At 43.6% G+C, this 19,088-nt stretch overlaps 2 protein-coding genes across 3 annotated transcripts; one reads left to right on the top strand and one right to left on the bottom strand.

The window, feature by feature from the left end:
* On the top strand, positions 1–12,501 carry LOC110495045 (regulator of G protein signaling 4). Of its 2 annotated transcripts, none has more exons than XM_090195239.1 (5): positions 1–248; positions 3,206–3,274; positions 3,783–3,835; positions 10,385–10,548; positions 10,790–12,501. In XM_090195239.1, exons 1-5 carry the CDS (start codon positions 205–207, stop codon positions 10,955–10,957), a joined length of 498 nt encoding a protein of 165 aa, XP_090051365.1. In that variant the 5' UTR covers positions 1–204; the 3' UTR covers positions 10,958–12,501. The 2 variants fall into 2 exon arrangements, with proteins under 2 accessions (XP_090051365.1, XP_090051366.1); XM_090195240.1 differs by lacking the exon at positions 1–248 and adding an exon at positions 460–582.
* Positions 12,502–13,010: 509 nt separating this feature from the next.
* c13h19orf53 (chromosome 13 C19orf53 homolog) lies at positions 13,011–16,151 on the bottom strand. The gene is made up of 3 exons (XM_036939891.2): positions 15,992–16,151; positions 15,143–15,198; positions 13,011–13,714 (listed from the first exon to the last, which is right to left on the bottom strand). Exons 1-3 carry the CDS (start codon positions 16,071–16,073, stop codon positions 13,550–13,552), a joined length of 303 nt encoding a protein of 100 aa, XP_036795786.1. The 5' UTR covers positions 16,074–16,151; the 3' UTR covers positions 13,011–13,549.
* Positions 16,152–19,088: the final 2,937 nt, after the last annotated feature.

Raw genomic sequence — 19,088 nt, 5'->3', positions numbered from 1 at the left:
CATTCTGTTCTCAGATGTGTGGTTGATTAACATGTGTGATAAGCAGGTATATTAAAGGGGCTGATACACTGTAGGGGGTTAGTTTGTGCACAGACACAGAACAGGAAGGAGCACAGAACAGGACAGGAAGGAGCACACATCAGAATACAACAGCTGGTTTCACATTTTTTGTTTGTTTCATTAATTTCCTTCCCACGTGCTAAAATGTGTAAAGGACTGTCCTCCCTTCCCTCGTCGTGCTTGGAGAAGTGAGTATGGAAGTATGTAGTACTGTATGTAGTGTGTAGTATGTAGTACTGTATGTAGTGTGTAGTGTGTAGTACTGTATGTAGTGTGTAGTGTGTAGTACTGTATGTAATGTGTAGTGTGTAGTACTGTGTGTAGTGTGTAGCATGAAATGTGTAAAGGACTGTCCTCCCTTCCCTCGTCGTGCTTGGAGAAGTGAGTATGGAAGTATGTAGTACTGTATGTAGTGTGTAGTGTGTAGTACTGTATGTAATGTGTAGTGTGTAGTACTGTGTGTAGTGTGTAGCATGAAATGTGTAAAGGACTGTCCTCCCTTCCCTCGTCGTGCTTGGAGAAGTGAGTATGGAAGTAGGTCGTACTGTATGTAGTGTGTAGTATGTAGTATATAGTACTGTATGCAGTGTGTAGTGTGTAGTATATCGTACTGTATGTAGTGTGTAGTGTGTAGTACTGTATGTAGTGTGTAGTATGTAGTAATGTATGTAGTGTGTAGTATGTAGTATGTACTACTGTATGTAGTGTGTAGTGTGTAGTATATCGTACTGTATGTAGTGTGTAGTGTGTAGTACTGTATGTAGTGTGTAGTATGTAGTATGTAGTACTGTATGTAGTGTGTAGTATGTAGTATGTACTACTGTATGTAGTGTGTAGTGTGTAGTATATAGTACTGTATGTAGTGTGTAGTGTGTAGTATATAGTACTGTATGTAGTGTGTAGTGTGTAGTATATAGTACTGTATGTAGTGTGTAGTGTGTAGTATATAGTACTGTATGTAGTGTGTAGTGTGTAGTATATAGTACTGTATGCAGTGTGTAGTGTGTAGTATATCGTACTGTATGTAGTGTGTAGTATGTAGTATGTAGTACTGTATGTAGTGTGTAGTATGTAGTACTGTATGTAGTGTGTAGTATGTAGTATGTACTACTGTATGTAGTGTGTAGTGTGTAGTATATAGTACTGTATGTAGTGTGTAGTACATAGTACTGTATGTAGTGTGTAGTGTGTAGTATATAGTACTGTATGTAGTGTGTAGTGTGTAGTATATAGTACTGTATGTAGTGTGTAGTGTGTAGTATATAGTACTGTATGTAGTGTGTAGTGTGTAGTATATAGTACTATATGTAGTGTGTAGTGTGTAGTATGAAATGTGTAGCACAGGAGGTTGGTGGCACCATAACTGGGGAGGCCAGGGCTCATGGTAAAGACTGGAGCAGAATGAGTGGAATGGTATCAAATACATCAAACACATGGTTGGATGCCAGTCCATTTATGAGCCGTCCTCCCCTGGTATGTAGTATGTAGTATGTAGTATGTATTGTGTAGTATGTAGTGTGTAGTATGTAGTGTGTAGTATGTAGTGTGTAGTATGTATTGTGTAGTATGTAGTGTGTAGTATGTAGTGTGTAGTATGTAGTGTGTAGTATGTAGTGTGTAGTATGTATTGTGTAGTATGTAGTGTGTAGTATGTAGTGTGTAGTGTGTAGTATGTATTGTGTAGTATGTGGTGTGTAGTATGTATTGTGTAGTATGTAGTGTGTAGTATGTAGTGTGTAGTATGTAGTGTGTAGTGTGTAGTATGTAGTATGTGGTGTGTAGTATGTATTGTGTAGTATGTAGTGTGTAGTATGTATTGTGTAGTATGTAGTGTGTAGTATGTATTGTGTAGTATGTGGTGTGTAGTATGTATTGTGTAGTATGTAGTATGTATTGTGTAGTATGTATTGTGTATTGTGTAGTATGTATTGTGTAGTATGTGGTGTGTAGTATGTAGTGTGTAGTATGTATTGTGTAGTATGTGGTGTGTAGTATGTATTGTGTAGTATGTATTGTGTAGTATGTATTGTGTAGTATGTGGTGTGTAGTATGTATTGTGTAGTATGTAGTGTGTAGTATGTATTGTGTAGTATGTAGTGTGTAGTATGTATTGTGTAGTATGTGGTGTGTAGTATGTATTGTGTAGTATGTGGTGTGTAGTATGTAGTGTGTAGTATGTAGTGTGTAGTATGTATTGTGTAGTGTGTAGTATGTATTGTGTAGTATGTGGTGTGTAGTATGTATTGTGTAGTATGTATTGTGTAGTATGTATTGTGTAGTATGTATTGTGTAGTATGTGGTGTGTAGTATGTAGTGTGTAGTATGTAGTGTGTAGTATGTATTGTGTAGTGTGTAGTATGTATTGTGTAGTATGTGGTGTGTAGTATGTATTGTGTAGTATGTGGTGTGTAGTATGTATTGTGTAGTATGTATTGTGTAGTATGTATTGTGTAGTATGTATTGTGTAGTGTGTAGTATGTATTGTGTAGTATGTATTGTGTAGTGTGTAGTATGTATTGTGTAGTGTGTGAGGATGCATCATAGTTTCTAAAGAGAGATCAGTGTGTTTTGCTGAAGTAGTATTGTTGATGTGATTGTTGAAGGAGAAGGTTGATGTGATTGTTGAAGGTTGATGTGATTGTTGAAGGTTAATGTGATTGTTGAAGGTGAAGGTTGATGTGATTGTTGAAGGAGAGGGTTGATGTGATTGTTGAAGGTTGATGTGATTGTTGAAGGTTAATGTGATTGTTGAAGGTGAAGGTTGATGTGTTTTGTTGAAGGAGAAGGTTGATGTGATTGTTGAAGGAGAAGGTTGATGTGATTGTTGAAGGAGAAGGTTGATGTGATTGTCGAAGCAGGAGGTTGATGTGATTGTTGAAGGAGAAGGTTGATGTGATTGTTGAAGGAGAAGGTTGATGTGATTGTCGAAGGTGAAGGTTGATGTGATTGTCGAAGGAGAAGGTTGATGTGATTGTCGAAGCAGGAGGTTGATGTGATTGTTGAAGGAGAAGGTTAATGTGATTGTTGAAGGAGAAGGTTGATGTGATTGTTGAAGGAGAAGGTTGATGTGATTGTCGAAGCAGGAGGTTGATGTGATTCGATTTTTAGATATAGAGCACAAACTAAATGTGTGTGTGTGTTCCAGAGCAAAGGGGATGCGGGTGAAGTTGAGTCACCTGGCTGACAAACAGGAGTGGACACATCACAAACACAGGTAACCTATTTATCTATCTATCTGTCTATCTGTCTATCTGTCTGTCTGTCTGTCTGTCTGTCTGTCTGTCTGTCTGTCTATCTGTCTATCTGTCTATCTGTCTATCTGTCTATCTATCTATCTGTCTATCTGTCTATCTATCTGTCTGTCTGTCTGTCTGTCTGTCTGTCTGTCTGTCTGTCTGTCTGTCTATCTGTCTATCTGTCTATCTGTCTATCTGTCTATCTATCTATCTGTCTATCTGTCTATCTGTCTGTCTGTCTGTCTGTCTGTCTGTCTGTCTGTCTGTCTGTCTGTCTGTCTGTCTGTCTATCTGTCTATCTGTCTGTCTGTCTGTCTGTCTGTCTGTCTGTCTGTCTATCTGTCTGTCTGTCTGTCTGTCTGTCCACCATTCTACACCAGTGAGCTACTGCAGTCTTGAGTTACGTCAGGAACTGTGGGTTGTTTAACTGACATCAGAGCTTCTCCCTAATCTCTTTCTCTCCATAACCTCATGACTCTTCTAAAGGGTCCATGAGGACAGGACTCTTCAGGATCTGGAGTCTCTACTCAACAGCAAGAGTAAGATCTAGTCCATCTCTTCTCTCTCTCTGTCTTGTTTGTCCCCCTCTCTCTTCTATCGCTCTTCTCTTTTCCTCTCTTCTATCGCTCTTCCTTTTCTCTCCCGCTCTCATCTCTTTCTCAATTCAATTCAATTCAAGGGCTTTATTGGCATGGGAAACATGTGTTAACATTGCCAAAGCAAGTGAGGTAGACAACATACAAAGTGAAAATATAAAGTGAAAAACAACAAAAATTAACAGTAAACATTACACATACAGAGGTTTCAAAACAGTAAAGACATTACAAATGTCATATTATATATATATATACAGTGTTTTAACAATGTACAAATGGTTAAAGGACACAAGATAAAATAAATAAGCATAAATATGGGTTGTATTTACAATGGTGTGTGTTCTTCACTGGTTGCCCTTTTCTCGTGGCAACAGGTCACAAATCTTGCTGCTGTGATGGCACACTGTGGAATTTCACCCAGTAGATATGGGAGTTTTTCAAATTTGGATTTGTTTTCGAATTCTTTGTGGATCTGTGTAATCTGAGGGAAATATGTCTCTCTAATATGGTCATACATTGGGCAGGAGGTTAGGAAGTGCAGCTCAGTTTCCACCTCATTTTGTGGGCAGTGAGCACATAGCCTGTCTTCTCTTGAGAGCCATGTCTGCCTACGGCGGCCTTTCTCAATAGCAAGGCTATGCTCACTGAGTCTGTACATAGTCAAAGCTTTCCTTAATTTTGGGTCAGTCACAGTGGTCAGGTATTCTGCCGCTGTGTACTCTCTGTTTAGGGCCAAATAGCATTCTAGTTTGCTCTGTTTTTTTGTTAATTCTTTCCAATGTGTCAAGTAATTATCTTTTTGTTTTCTCATGATTTGGTTGGGTCTAATTGTGCTGTTGTCCTGGGGCTCTGTAGGGTGTGTTTGTGTTTGTGAACAGAGCCCCAGGACCAGCTTGCTTAGGGGACTCTTCTCCAGGTTCATCTCTCTGTAGGTGATGGCTTTGTTATGGAAGGTTTGTGAATCACTTCCTTTTAGGTGGTTGTAGAATTTAACGGCTCTTTTCTGGATTTTGATAATTAGTGGGTATCGGCCTAATTCTGCTCTGCATGCATTATTTGGTGTTCTACGTTGTACACGGAGGATATTTTTGCAGAATTCTGCGTGCAGAGTCTCAATTTGGTGTTTGTCCCATTTTGTGAAGTCTTGGTTGGTGAGCGGACCCCAGACCTCACAACCATAAAGGGCAATGGGCTCTATGACTGATTCAAGTATTTTTAGCCAAATCCTAATTGGTATGTTGAAATTTATGTTTCTTTTGATGGCATAGAATGCCCTTCTTGCCTTGTCTCTCAGATCGTTCACAGCTTTGTGGAAGTTACCTGTGGCGCTGATGTTTAGGCCAAGGTATGTATAGTTTTTTGTGTGCTCTAGGGCAACAGTGTCTAGATTGAATTTGTATTTGTGGTCCTGGTGACTGGACCTTTTTTGGAACACCATTATTTTGGTCTTACTGAGATTTACTGTCAGGGCCCAGGTCTGACAGAATCTGTGCATAAGATCTAGGTGCTGCTGTAGGCCCTCCTTGGTTGGTGACAGAAGCACCAGATCATCGGCAAACAGCAGACATTTGACTTCGGATTCTAGCAGGGGGAGGCCGGGTGCTGCAGACTTTTCTAGTGCCCGCGCCAATTCGTTGATATATATGTTGAAGAGGGTGGGGCTTAAACTGCATCCCTGTCTAACCCCACGACCCTGTGTGAAGAAATGTGTGTGTTTTTTGCCAATTTTAACCGCACACTTGTTGTTTGTGTACATGGATTTTATAATGTCGTATGTTTTACCCCCAACACCACTTTCCATCAGTTTGTATAGCAGACCCTCATGCCAGATTGAGTCGAAGGCTTTTTTGAAATCAACAAAGCATGAGAAGACTTTGCCTTTGTTTTGGTTTGTTTGGTTGTCAATTAGGGTGTGCAGGGTGAATACATGGTCTGTTGTACGGTAATTTGGTAAAAAGCCAATTTGACATTTGCTCAGTACATTGTTTTCATTGAGGAAATGTACGAGTCTGCTGTTAATAATAATGCAGAGGATTTTCCCAAGGTTACTGTTGACACATATTCCACGGTAGTTATTGGGGTCAAATTTGTCTCCACTTTTGTGGATTGGGGTGATCAGTCCTTGGTTCCAAATATTGGGGAAGATGCCAGAGCTAAGTATGATGTTAAAGAGTTTTAGTATAGCCAATTGGAATTTGTTGTCTGTATATTTGATCATTTCATTGAGGATACCATCAACACCACAGGCCTTTTTGGGTTGGAGGGTTTTTATTTTGTCCTGTAACTCATTCAATGTAATTGGATAATCCAGTGGGTTCTGGTAGTCTTTAATAGATGATTCTAAGATCTGTATTTGATCATGTATATGTTTTTGCTCTTTATTCTTTGTTATAGAGCCAAAAAGATTGGAGAAGTGGTTTACCCATACATCTCCATTTTGGATAGATAATTCTTCTTGTTGTTGTTTGTTTAGTGTTTTCCAATTTTCCCAGAAGTGGTTAGAGTCTATGGATTCTTCAATTGCATTGAGCTGATTTCTGACATGCTGTTCCTTCTTTTTCCGTAGTGTATTTCTGTATTGTTTTAGTGATTCACCATAGTGAAGGCGTAGACTCAGGTTTTCCGGGTCTCTATGTTTTTGGTTGGACAGGTTTCTCAATTTCTTTCTTAGATTTTTGCATTCTTCATCAAACCATTTGTCATTATTGTTAATTTTCTTCGGTTTTCTATTTGAGATTTTTAGATTTGATAGGGAAGCTGAGAGGTCAAATATACTGTTAAGATTTTCTACTGCCAAGTTTACACCTTCACTATTACAGCGGAACGTTTTACCCAGGAAATTGTCTAAAAGGGATTGAATTTGTTGTTGCCTAATTGTTTTTTGGTAGGTTTCCAAACTGCATTCCTTCCATCTATAGCATTTCTTAATGTTACTCAGTTCCTTTGGCTTTGATGCCTCATGATTGATTATTGCTCTGTTTAAGTAGACTGTGATTTTGCTGTGGTCTGATAGGGGTGTCAGTGGGCTGACTGTGAACGCTCTGAGAGACTCTGGGTTGAGGTCGGTGATAAAGTAGTCTACAGTACTACTGCCAAGAGATGAGCTATAGGTGTACCTACCATAGGAGTCCCCTCGAAGCCTACCGTTGACTATGTACATACCCAGCGTGCGACAGAGCTGCAGGAGTTGTGACCCGTTTTTGTTGGTTATGTTGTCATAGTTGTGCCTAGGGGGGCATATGTGGGAGGGAATGCTGTCACCTCCAGGCAGGTGTTTGTCCCCCTGTGTGCTTAGGGTGTCAGGTTCTTGTCCGGTTCTGGCATTTAGGTCGCCACAGACTAGTACATGTCCCTGGGCCTGGAAATGATTGATTTCCCCCTCCAGGATGGAGAAGCTGTCTTCATTAAAATATGGGGATTCTAGTGGGGGGATATAGGTAGCACACAGGAGGACATTTTTCTCTGTTAGGATAATTTCTTTTTGAATTTCTAGCCAAATGTAAAATGTTCCTGTTTTGATTAATTTAATGGAGTGAGTTAGGTCTGCTCTATACCAAATTAGCATACCCCCTGAGTCCCTTCCCTGTTTCACACCTGGTAGTTTGGTGGATGGGACTACCAGCTCTCTGTAACCTAGAGGGCAACCAGTGGGTCCGTCTCCTCTATACCAGGTTTCTTGCAGGATGACAATGTCTGTATTACCGATTTCTTTGGTGAAGTCCGGGTTTCTGCTCTTTAGGCCAAAGGCAGATGACCTCAGGCCTTGGATATTCCATGATAATATAGTGAAGGCTTTTTGTTCCATAGAGTGTCCAATGTTGTTGGTCGTGGTTTGGCCTCAGGCCAGTAAGTGTGAGCAGAGCCTGCTGAGCATCTGGTACATGCCATTGGCTTCGGCGAGTGTGAGAGTGGGGGTTGGGACTGTTTGCCCGCTCACTACCTGGGCGTATGTGTGGCTTCCATGTTGAGGCCCTCTTTGCGGGGGTGGGGTGCATGGGGTGGGCAGGAGTGGCATAGGTCTGACCTGGGTGGGCCTAAATGGGGTGTGGGCATGGTTGACGTGGGGGGGTGTTGATTGGTTGGGGTGGGGGTGTGGATGTGTCTGGGTGTACTGTGGTCTGGATGTAATTCCTCTTGGCGTGGGTCCTCTATGTGTAGGTCCAGGGGGGGGTCCTGCAGATCTGGGAGGGTGTCTCGCTGGTCTGGATGGGGTGTCTATTGATCTGTTGCTCCTGTGTGAAGTGTTGGGGATACGTTTGAGAGCGATGTCCTTTAGAGTTCGGGCAAAGGTGGGCACTGCTGCCTTGTAGAGGTGGACCTGGTCATAGAGGCTGTTCAAGTCCAGGGTGGAGTGGTGGGCCAGGAAAACGTTTGGTTTTGAGGCACAGTCACGGGAAATACTTGCATTTACCCGCTGTATTGTGGCAGGGTGGAAGTCTTTTCGTGGTAGCAGGGTGGAGATAACCACTTGTGCGTTGGGGAAAGTAGAAGAAGCCTTTTCAATCACTCTCTTCAGTGCTGTGGCCACTCTTTCCTGCAGTGCTCTCAGGTCGTTTGTGCCTGTGTGTATTATTATGTGGCTGGGTGAGCCTAGTTTGGCCTCAGACAGAAGGTCGAGGGCACGCTGGGTGTTTGGACACCAGAGTTTAGACACACTGTGTTTGGGAAAAAGTTTTTTTTCTTCTATATATTTCCCATTTGAGTCCATAAGTAGTACAATCTGTGTCTTGTGTTTGTCCTCAGTGGGTGTGGGGGGGTTGTCAAAAGGGCTATCAGGGTGGCTGACAGGGGGGGTGCTCAGAGGGGGTGAGAGCCTCTGGGCTTGGGGTTCTTCATTTGTCTGTTCTGCTGTGATTTCGACTCTATGGTCAGGGTCTGGTGTGGACTGTTCTGCTGTGGTGTCGACTCTATGTTCAGGGTCTGGTGTGGACTGTTCTGCTGTGGTGTCGAGACTTTTGTTGGGTGCTGAAGTGGGCTGTTCTGCTGGCTTCTCTGTGGGGGTGGCCACCTCTCTAGTGGGTTGTTCTCTGTCACACGCCGTCCCCATCAACTTCTCCTCCATCCCCCTCAACCTCTCCTCCACCAGCAGTCTGATACTCTCCTCTAGTGCTCTGTTCTGCTCCTCTTTCTCCTGTTGTATTTGTCTCACCACTGTCCAAAGTGCAGATATGTCTCTGTCCACCTCCAGCTCTCCGGGTCTGGTTAAGGGGCTGTTGTTGTGCTGGACTGTTGTCTGGGTCTGCGCTGACTGAAGTGTAATCACCTGCTGTTCCAGCTCCACCTGTCTTACCTCCAGCTGGGTGAATTTGTCCTTCATTTCAATGAGGGAGTGGTAATCTGTGCTGGGAGGTTGACTCTCCACTGGGGGTTGCTCATCTGTGGGGTTACATAATGAAGAGGTCTGGTCTGACCCGCTCTGTGTGGGGGTATCATTATCAAGGCAGAGCTTCTCCTGCTGGGCTAATTCTTTGATTAGGTGAAAGTCCAGCTGAAACTGTTTGTGGTTATTCTGTACCATTACTGATCCGGATTTATAGATATTTATATTACTTAACTCAGAGTCCTCGTTATCAAGTATTCTGAGTTTCCACCCCTCGTTAATCCCCCCTCTCGTAACAAAGGGGTAGTGTGCTAATATAGCACTGTGCCATGCCAGGGGATGGTTTGTGTGGAAGATGAGGTTGCTGATGTTCCCATTTTTGTAATAGTCAGCAAAAAGTGTCTCTTGATTTCCCATAAGGAGCTTCTTCTTGTGGTCTTTTCTTGCCTTATCATTCTTTACATGCAAAGGGTACTGTATTTTAATTACCTCTGAACAGCGGGAGGGAGCTTCTAAGGCCTCTCCATTTGGTTGGGGTAGACTGTGTGACTCTCCTGCCATTGTTGGGCTAATGAGCTTTGACACCTCTCACTTGACACGTCAGTGCTAGTTGAAGCTGTATCAAGCTTGGCAGAATTATGTTAGAATTCAGTCCTTATAAAGTAATGTTGTGTATTTTTCTTCTTGGCTTTTGGAAATAAAATATTGTTTCAGACTAAACATTACTCACTCAGTTCCAGGTTGGATGGTGTTTTCAGGTTTCTGTTGTTTTCCAGAGAATTTGCTGTATAGGGTAAAAAATCCTTGGTTGTTGTGAACTTTCCAGGTGATTCCGTAATTCCGTCCAAAATGAGGTTGTAGGTTTTAAGTTTTGATTTGAAGTAGGGGTTATGTTGAAGAGGGTAGAATCCAGTATGTGTTCCTGACAAAAAATCCAAGTTTATCTAACTCCTAACCTATCTTTTTTAAAGAAAATGCTGAAAAATGCAGGAGCTCTGATCCTGACCTCTGCTCTGCCTCTCTCTCTCTATTCTATCTCTCTCTCTTCTCTCCCTCCCTATCTCTTTTTCGCTTTCTCCCTTTCTCTCCCTCCTTCTCTTCTCTAATTACACTGATACGTTTCCGTGGCAATGTATAGTTTGACTTGTTGAAATGCCCCCCCCTCCTCCCAGTTGGCCAGAAAGCTTTCCTCTGGTTCCTGCAGTCTGAGTTCAGTGAGGAGAACCTGCAGTTCTGGTTGGCCTGTGAGGAGTACAGGGTTACCCCCCCATGGCAGCAGGGGGCCAAGGCCCAGTCTATGTACGGCCAATACATCAACCCTGGTTCACCACAGGAGGTAGGTGGAGTGTTGTTGTCTAAATGTTGTATATATATTTTACAGACGTTGTATAGATGTTGTGTGAATGTTGTAGAAGTAAGTAAGCCTTTTCTGAGCCAGAACAGTCCATAGGGGCGAGAGCCCCCCATTTCTCATATTTCTGTAGCATAAGGAAGCTCGATGTAAAGGACACCCCCTGGACAGGATACTAGTGAACGTTGTACAGGCGTTGTCTGAACATTGTGTGTGTTGTTGCCAGGTGAACCTGGATGCTGAGACCAGGGAGGCTCTACTGCGAGTGATGGAAGAGCCTGCAGGCGACACATTCCACGAGGCCCAACAACACGTCTACCACCTGATGGCCAAAGACTCTTATCCTCGCTTCCTGCGCTCCCCACACTGCCTGGAGGCCCTTAGGGTTCCTTAGATATTCCACAGCGCCACCTGCTGCCCCGGAGGACCACACAACAACATAATAACAAGCTGTGTTTTATAACATTAGAATTTATATCATTTATATTTATACTCAAGTCTTAGTAGACACTCATATGTGACTTGTAAGATGTTTGTGTTTATCATAAATATGGTATAACTATGGTATATGTCCATGTAGTTCTTAATCAAGTGTTTTGACAGGAACTGAGATCCTGAGTATTCTAGTCAAATCAAATTGGTCCATACACATATGTTATTGGTCCATATTTATCAATGTTATTGGTCCATATTTAACAGATGTTATTGGTCCATATTTAACAGATGTTATTGGTCCATACACATATTTATCAGATGTTATTGGTCCATATTTATCAGATGTTATTGGTCCATATTTATCAGATGTTATTGGTCCATATTTAACAGATGTTATTGGTCCATATTTAACAGATGTTATTGGTCCATATTTATCAGATGTTATTGGTCCATACACATGGTTAGCAGATGTTATTGGTCACATATACATATTTATCAGATGGTATTGGTCACATACACATATTTAACAGATGTTATTGGTCCATATTTATCAGATGGTATTGGTCACATATACATATTTATCAGATGGTATTGCGGGTGTAGGGAAATGCTTGTGTTCCTCGCTTCAACAGTGCAGTAGTATCTAACATTTCACTGAGTAACTCGTCTTACTAGATGCTCTTCTGTAGAGGGAGTTATAACTGTATTAGTATTAGAAACGTGTATGTGCCCAGGATTACATGTATGTGTCCAGGATTACATGTATGTGTCCAGGATTACATGTATGTGCTCAGGATTACATGTATGTGCACCAGGATTACATGTATGTGCCCAGGATTACATGTATGTGCACCAGGATTACATGTACGTGTCCAGGATTACATGTATGTGCACCAGGATTACATGTATGTGCACCAGGATTACATGTATGTGCCCAGGATTACATGTATGTGCACCAGGATTACATGTATGTGCACCAGGATTACATGTATGTGCCCAGGATTACATGTATGTGCACCAGGATTACATGTATGTGCACCAGGATTACATGTATGTGCACCAGGATTACATGTATGTGTCCAGGATTACATGTATGTGCACCAGGATTACATGTATGTGCCCAGGATTACATGTATGTGCCCAGGATTACATGTATGTGCCCAGGATTACATGTATGTGCAGAGTTCATTGGATCGCATGCTGAACTAGAGTGAAATGTATCTGTAACGAGAAACCTGTCGACTTTATGTTCTGGTGAGGTTGGGGCTGTCCATGTCCCATAACTTTCAGAAACCTATCGACTTTATGTTCTGGTGAGGTTGGGGCTGTCCATGTCCCATAACTTTCAGAAACCTGTCGACTTTATGTTCTGGTGAGGTTGGGGCTGTCCATGTCCCATAACTTTCAGAAACCTGTCGACTTTATGTTCTGGTGAGGTTAGGGCTGAACTCCTCTGATCTTCTCTATCTGTCCAATAAAACCAGCAAAAACACAGTTGAAAAAGCAAGGCGTTACCTGATCATGTGCTTGACTGAGGTAAATACACACCTGGTGGAATTCCACACAGAGCAAAGCATCATGGGAGTGTAAACATAGTGTGGGAGGAGGGGAAAGTGAGACCTGCACTAAACAGCAGCTCTGAGGTAAAGAGGAAAGTGTATGAACACAAAACACCTGACGCCCCCACAGGTCTGGATAGGACTACACACACCCATACACAGGTCTGGATAGGACTACACACACCCATACACAGATCTGGATAGGACTACACACACAGGTCTGGATAGGACTACACAGGTCTGGATAGGACTACACACACAGGTCTGGATAGGACTACACAGGTCTGGATAGGACTACACACACCCATACACAGGTCTGGATAGGACTACACACACAGGTCTGGATAGGACTACACAGGTCTGGCTAGGTCTACACAGGTCTGGATAGGTCTACACAGGTCTGGATAGGTCTACACACACCCATACAAGACAAAATAACTCTGTTGCGTTACAAAATGTCCACAGTTTTTTTATTCGCGTCCTTTGCATTGGAATACAGTATATGGGAGAAACGTGCGTCTCAGTTCTGAAGACAAGAATCACACACAACTCAATACTCGATGGCCCCTTCAAAACACACGACAGAGATCCCAAATGTCGACCGTTGACTATCTAGGGTGCATCTCAATATTCCTCTGTTGGCATCCTCACGTTCCTCGTCTACCTTTCCTTGTCTCCTCGAGGCGATAGCAAGCAGCCACGTCTACCAGTAAAACTCACCAAAACGGACTACTACAGCACCATCTACTGGAGACGTGGATATTACACTCCTCGGCTGTGACGTCCGTCCATACAGCCTAGCAGCAGTGTTCGTTCCAAATGCCGCCCTACTCACTACACAGTGCACTACTTTAGACAGAGCCCTATGGGCCCCTGTTCAAAAAAGTATAACACTATATAGGGAATAGGGTGCCATCTGGGAGACATATTTTAACTTCTATCTAGCACAGCGAAAGCAGTCAGAGCAGACAGACAGACATAACTGAGTGTGTTTATTTGGAGGTGCTGGGTGCAGGGTGGTTGGGATGGTTGTTTCCTTTAGAGGGGGTTGGTTTCACCTCCGCTCCCTTCACAATACTCAGTCTCTTGTGGAGTTTCGTACTGGCTCGGTGAGTCACCTCTTCCTCTATCTTGTTCCTGATCGCCACCTCCAGGCCCTGAGGGGGGAACAGCAGGGGACATGGGATTAGGGAGCAGCCACATAGATTCATTTATATACGACTTACATCATTGCCTAAAGAAAAGCATTCCTCACCTCAGGACATTTCATTGGGGGACAATCCAGGACATGTCTACATACATACATCTGCATTGATCTGCGTTTTTGTCCGTCAAAGTACAACTCATCCCTACTTTTTCAGATGAGTTGCACGCGTTATAAGATGGACAATTTCTGGGTCCTGTCAGGGTCCTGTCTGGGTCCTGTCTGGGTCCAGGTTCTCTGAGAGGATCCCATCTGTAGACAGTGATGACTGTATCCCAGTGCATGTTGCCTCAGATGGTATGTCCCTCAGAGACAGACCGTAGTGGATTCTCCTCAGATGGTATGTCCCACAGAGACAGACCGCAGTGGATTCTCCTCAGATGGTATGCCCCACAGAGACAGACCGTAGTGGATTCTCCTCAGATGGTATGTCCCACAGAGACAGACCGTAGTGGATTCTCCTCAGATGGTATGTCCCACAGACAGACCGTAGTGGATTCTCCTCAGGAGGTATGTCCCACAGAGACAGACCGTAGTGGATTCTCCTCAGATGGTATGTCCCACAGAGACAGACCGTAGTGGATTCTCCTCAGATGGTATGTCCCACAGACAGACCGTAGTGGATTCTTCTCAGATGGTATGTCCCACAGACAGACAGCCCCCAGCCCGTATACAAGTGGTAGCCCCCAGCCCGTATACAAGTGGTAGCCCCCAGCCTTTATACAAGTGGTAGCCCCCAGCCTTTATACAAGTGGTGTAGCCCCCAGCCTGTATACAAGTGGTGTAGCCCCCAGCCTGTATACAAGTGGTGTAGCCCCCAGCCTGTATACAAGTGGTGTAGCCCCCAGCCTGTATACAAGTGGTGTAGCCCCCAGCCTGTATACAAGTGGTGTAGCCCCCAGCCTGTATACAAGTGGTGTAGCCCCCAGCCTGTATACAAGTGGTGTAGCCCCCAGCCTGTATACAAGTGGTGTAGCCCCCAGCCTGTATACAAGTGGTGTAGCCCCCAGCCTGTATACAAGTGGTGTAGCCCCCAGCCTGTATACAAGTGGTGTAGCCCCCAGCCTGTATACAAGTGGTGTAGCCCCCAGCCTGTATACAAGTAGTGGTAGCCCCCAGCCTGTATACAAGTGGTAGCCCCCAGCCTGTATACAAGTGGTAGCCCCCAGCCTGTATACAAGTGGTAGCCCCCAGCCTGTATACAAGTGGTAGCCCCCAGCCTGTATACAAGTGGTAGCCCCCAGCCTGTATACAAGTGGTAGCCCCCAGTCTGAACAGGTAGATTTTAAACTCTCCCATTATTCCGTAATGGACAGTATGGGCTGTCCTATCTATAGCTGCTGTCCTATCTATAGCTGCTGTCCTATAGCTGCTGTCTCACCTTCTTCAACTGCTGTTGCTGTACCACTTTAACCTTCTTCGGTGCGATCGTCCTCCCTGTGAAACAGCAGCAACAAGTGAGGGGTGAGATTTGTAACCAACAATAAAACCTCAGTGTAGATATTTATTGACCCCCTTACAGAAAACACACCGTGGTTAAAGGGGCCAACAATAACAAAGCCAACACCCCGCCTCTGTTTTGGTAAATCGTTGAGGGATGGTTCTGATGGGTTGAACTATGCATCATCATGAGGCATTTATAAAAGTTAGATTCTTCGAGAATCAATGGCTATAACCTTACTTTAAAAGTGAAGCAATGTATGTAGCAATTGCAGATTGTACCCTTAAGCCAAACAGATTCGTAACAAGTACTGTAGAAGTTTTAAGCAAAGTTTCCATTTGGAGCAGCCCACAAGGGAATCAAGGTTAGCTAGCTGGCAGGGGAATGGAAGGCCAGGCACTGTGTAATCGTTGTGTGACTGATAATGCCATTACAAATCTCCCTATAAATAGCTAAGCTGCCCTACAGTTCTCCTTCACAAGTTGTCAGCAGGGCCAGTAAGTAGGCCTAAACATTGGGACGACTCTCGAATGTGTCTTGTTATGCACATGCAATGGTACGCGACGCAATTCAAATGATTGTGCTATGATGAGTTCCATTTGAGGGGGCGCCCGCACCCTTGACAGTCTAGTTCCCACGCAGTTTTTCAATAGAAACTGTCTCCTCACTGAACCGTGTTTGAGCCAGCATGTCCGCCGCAACACGTTGCAAATACTTTTTGAGTATATATACGAAGTCCAGGCGAAATCGCTAGAATACAAGACATCAACCATATCACTCTGTACGTACCTCCTTTTCTGGGACCTTTGTTTTTTTGAGGTTTCTTGGTTCCACCGGGCTGCGCTTTGAACTTCTGTTTACCTTGCGCCATCTTGCCTCGGAGCTGTTTTCGCCGTATTGTTCCAGACCGGATGTAGATGGGCGTTACAACATGGCATTCTGGGATAGTGGAGTACTGAGGTGTGGAAAATACGAAAATAAAGTCTCAGGAAGATTTTTTGAACTGAATCAATAAAATGTTTGAATTGTGCCAAGTTAGATACATTACTTATTTAACATGTACCTTGACATGAAATTAATGTATCAATTAGAAAGGCTATCATTGTATGTGCTAAGAAATGTCCCACGACCTAAAAGATACAACGCAGACGGCTGTAATGTTTTTGTTCACTCTTTATTGTATTGTCGTGAAAGAGAAAACTCTTCTTAATTCAGGTATGCAGTTTACAGCATTATATTCATATTAAAAAAACATCAATTTTTGAACTATTTCCACATGATACAAAACTAAACCCCAGATATGAATATAAACAATAACATAACTACACGTAGAAAGAGGCCTTCTAATCGACTACACCCCCACCCACACTAATATCACCAGCCATGCTTCCTATTGGCTTATTCACAAACCCCCGGTCATCAGGACATTCTCCCATTGGTTGAAATCTCAGAGGGAGTAGAAGTGATGATAGCGTTGCATTTGGCACTTAATTTGGCATCTTCCTTTCCCAAGACTAGACTCATTAGCTCATGTCCCAAAGTATCCACTATTGCATACTACTTAGTATGAAGCAATTCAGCCCGTGCATACTAGATAGTATGCTAGTGTGGTTATTGGGGACGGAGAATAAGAGGGACAGATGGTTTCCTACAAGTACACAGGGGATTTACTGCCTCTTAAGATACCCTCAGTACAGAGAGTAGGAGATATTTTACACTATTCAATATGGTGCCCTCTGTCTAGATCTAGTATGCGTCCAAATGTCACCCTATTCCCTATATTAGTGCACTACTTTTGACCAGAACCCTATAGGGCCCAGGTTAAAAATAGTGCACTACTTTTGACCAGAACCCTATAGGGCCCAGGTTAAAAATAGTGCACTACTTTTGACCAGAACCCTATAGGGCCCAGGTTTAAAATAGTGCACTACAAAGGAAATAGGGTGCCATTTGGGACACTACCCCTGAGCCTGCTAAATAAACAGAACCTTTGGGTGACTGACTGGCAGATAATTCCAATTAAACACAGTCTATCCTGACATTTTATCAGTGTGTGTGTGATAGTGTGTGTGTGTGTGATAGTGTGTATGTGTGTGATAGTGTGTATGTGTGTGATAGTGTGTATGTGTGTGATAGTGTGTGTGTGTGATAGTGTGTGTGTGTGTGATAGTGTGTATGTGTGTGATAGTGTGTATATGTGTGATAGTGTGTGTGTGTGATAGTGTGTGTGTGTGTGATAGTGTGTGTGTGTGATAGTGTGCGTGTGTGATAGTGTGCGTGTGTGATAGTGTGCGTGGTCGAGGAGGCCTCTCAGTGTAGTCTAATTAACAACAGCTTTCTCACTAAAATCACCATAATAAAACAACTGATCACAGCCAAACAAGAATAGCCTGGGTACCAGTCTGTTCGTGCCATCCTTCCACTCTTTGTCAATGCCAAACAATGCCCAGGACTACAAGGGGTGAAATGTTAACACAGAACAGCATCTGGTTTCCAGGCAACAACAACAACAACAACAACAAAGTCTTCATGATAAGAGACAAACGGATTCTCGTACCTTTTTTAAAAAGTTTTCAACGTAACGATCTACGGATGGCGACAAAGTTGCTACATTGTTCTCGACCGTTAAAACTCTCCCCTCCGATTTCTTCCCGTTCAGGTTCTCAAAATAAAAGACAAAGAAAGGAACCCCAAAACACAACAGTGGTGTTTGATTCTAGACCCTTATGTGATTTGACAGCCAACAGCGTCGCTGTGAGAGGAAGGGAGAGAGAGAGAGAGAGAGAGAGAGGGGTAAGTTTGACAGGGAGAGGTTGGGGATAGAGGGGTCTCTGTTCTACTGCGATTCTAGAATATGGAACAGTTATGACACTACGGATTCTAGAATTCTAAATAATGTATTCTTTTTTTGACAGGAAAGTAGATAAGAATGCCTGCTGTGGACCAGAAATGGTCCAATGGGTCGAGGAGGTGTGGTGTGTTTAGAGATCAGAGGTTTCTGAATGAGGGATGATGGAGTAGTAGAGTAGTGGATTTGGGGATGATTTTCACCTTTGACCTTTCAGACTTGCCTGACAACTCAAACTACTGTACATTTTCCCCCTGCTCTATGTTGGCTACATACTTCAGTCAGACGGCCATCGTGGAAGTCGTTTGTGGTGACGACAAAATGAGGGGTTGTAAAAAAAAATAAGTAATCAGCGATTGGATCATCTCTAACCAATCAGAGTATCAAAGCCAATGACGAATTTTCAAAACGCCGCCTTTCTGACTCTGGCCCAACCCATCGGTTTGTGGGACCAATCAGAATGGTTAGAATGTGTTTGTGTTCTAGAATTCGTCAGGTGGGGGGGTACTCAGATCCAGTGTCATCGCAGAGAAGAAACTAACGTCCGTGGGCCAGGCAACTTTCGGACCTTCACCTTGCATTTTTAGGGGGGGGGGGGGGGGGGGGGGTTGAAGGGCTACGTTCCTCCCTGTTAGCCTGCTGTCCTGGGACCTGTCCCAAATTACAACCTATTATTCCCTCTATTGTGCACTACTTACGACCAAAGCTCTGGTCAAAAGTAGTGCACCATGTAGGTAATAGGATGCCATTCGCGATGCCTGTCGTGTCCTGTCCTGTCCTGTGTGTGAGCGGTGGTGCTGGTGGTGTAAGGCATTGAGCAGTGCACCATGTAGGGATGCCTGCCTGTCCTGTCGTGTTCTGTCCTGTCGTGTCCTGTCCTGTCGTGTCCTGTCGTGTCGTGTCGTGTCGTGTCCTGTCCTGTCCTGTGTGTGAGCGGTGGTGCTGGTGGTGTAAGGCATTGAGCAGTGCAGGGCCCCTGTGACATTCAGTACATCATAGAAATACAATCTTTAGAACAAACATCAACATTCCGTTCAA

Source organism: Oncorhynchus mykiss, chromosome 13, assembly GCF_057628025.1.
Source record: "Oncorhynchus mykiss isolate SJ-2025 chromosome 13, ASM5762802v1, whole genome shotgun sequence".
Lineage (NCBI taxonomy): Eukaryota > Metazoa > Chordata > Actinopteri > Salmoniformes > Salmonidae > Oncorhynchus > Oncorhynchus mykiss.
This window is presented reverse-complemented; position numbering and strand designations above follow the sequence as displayed.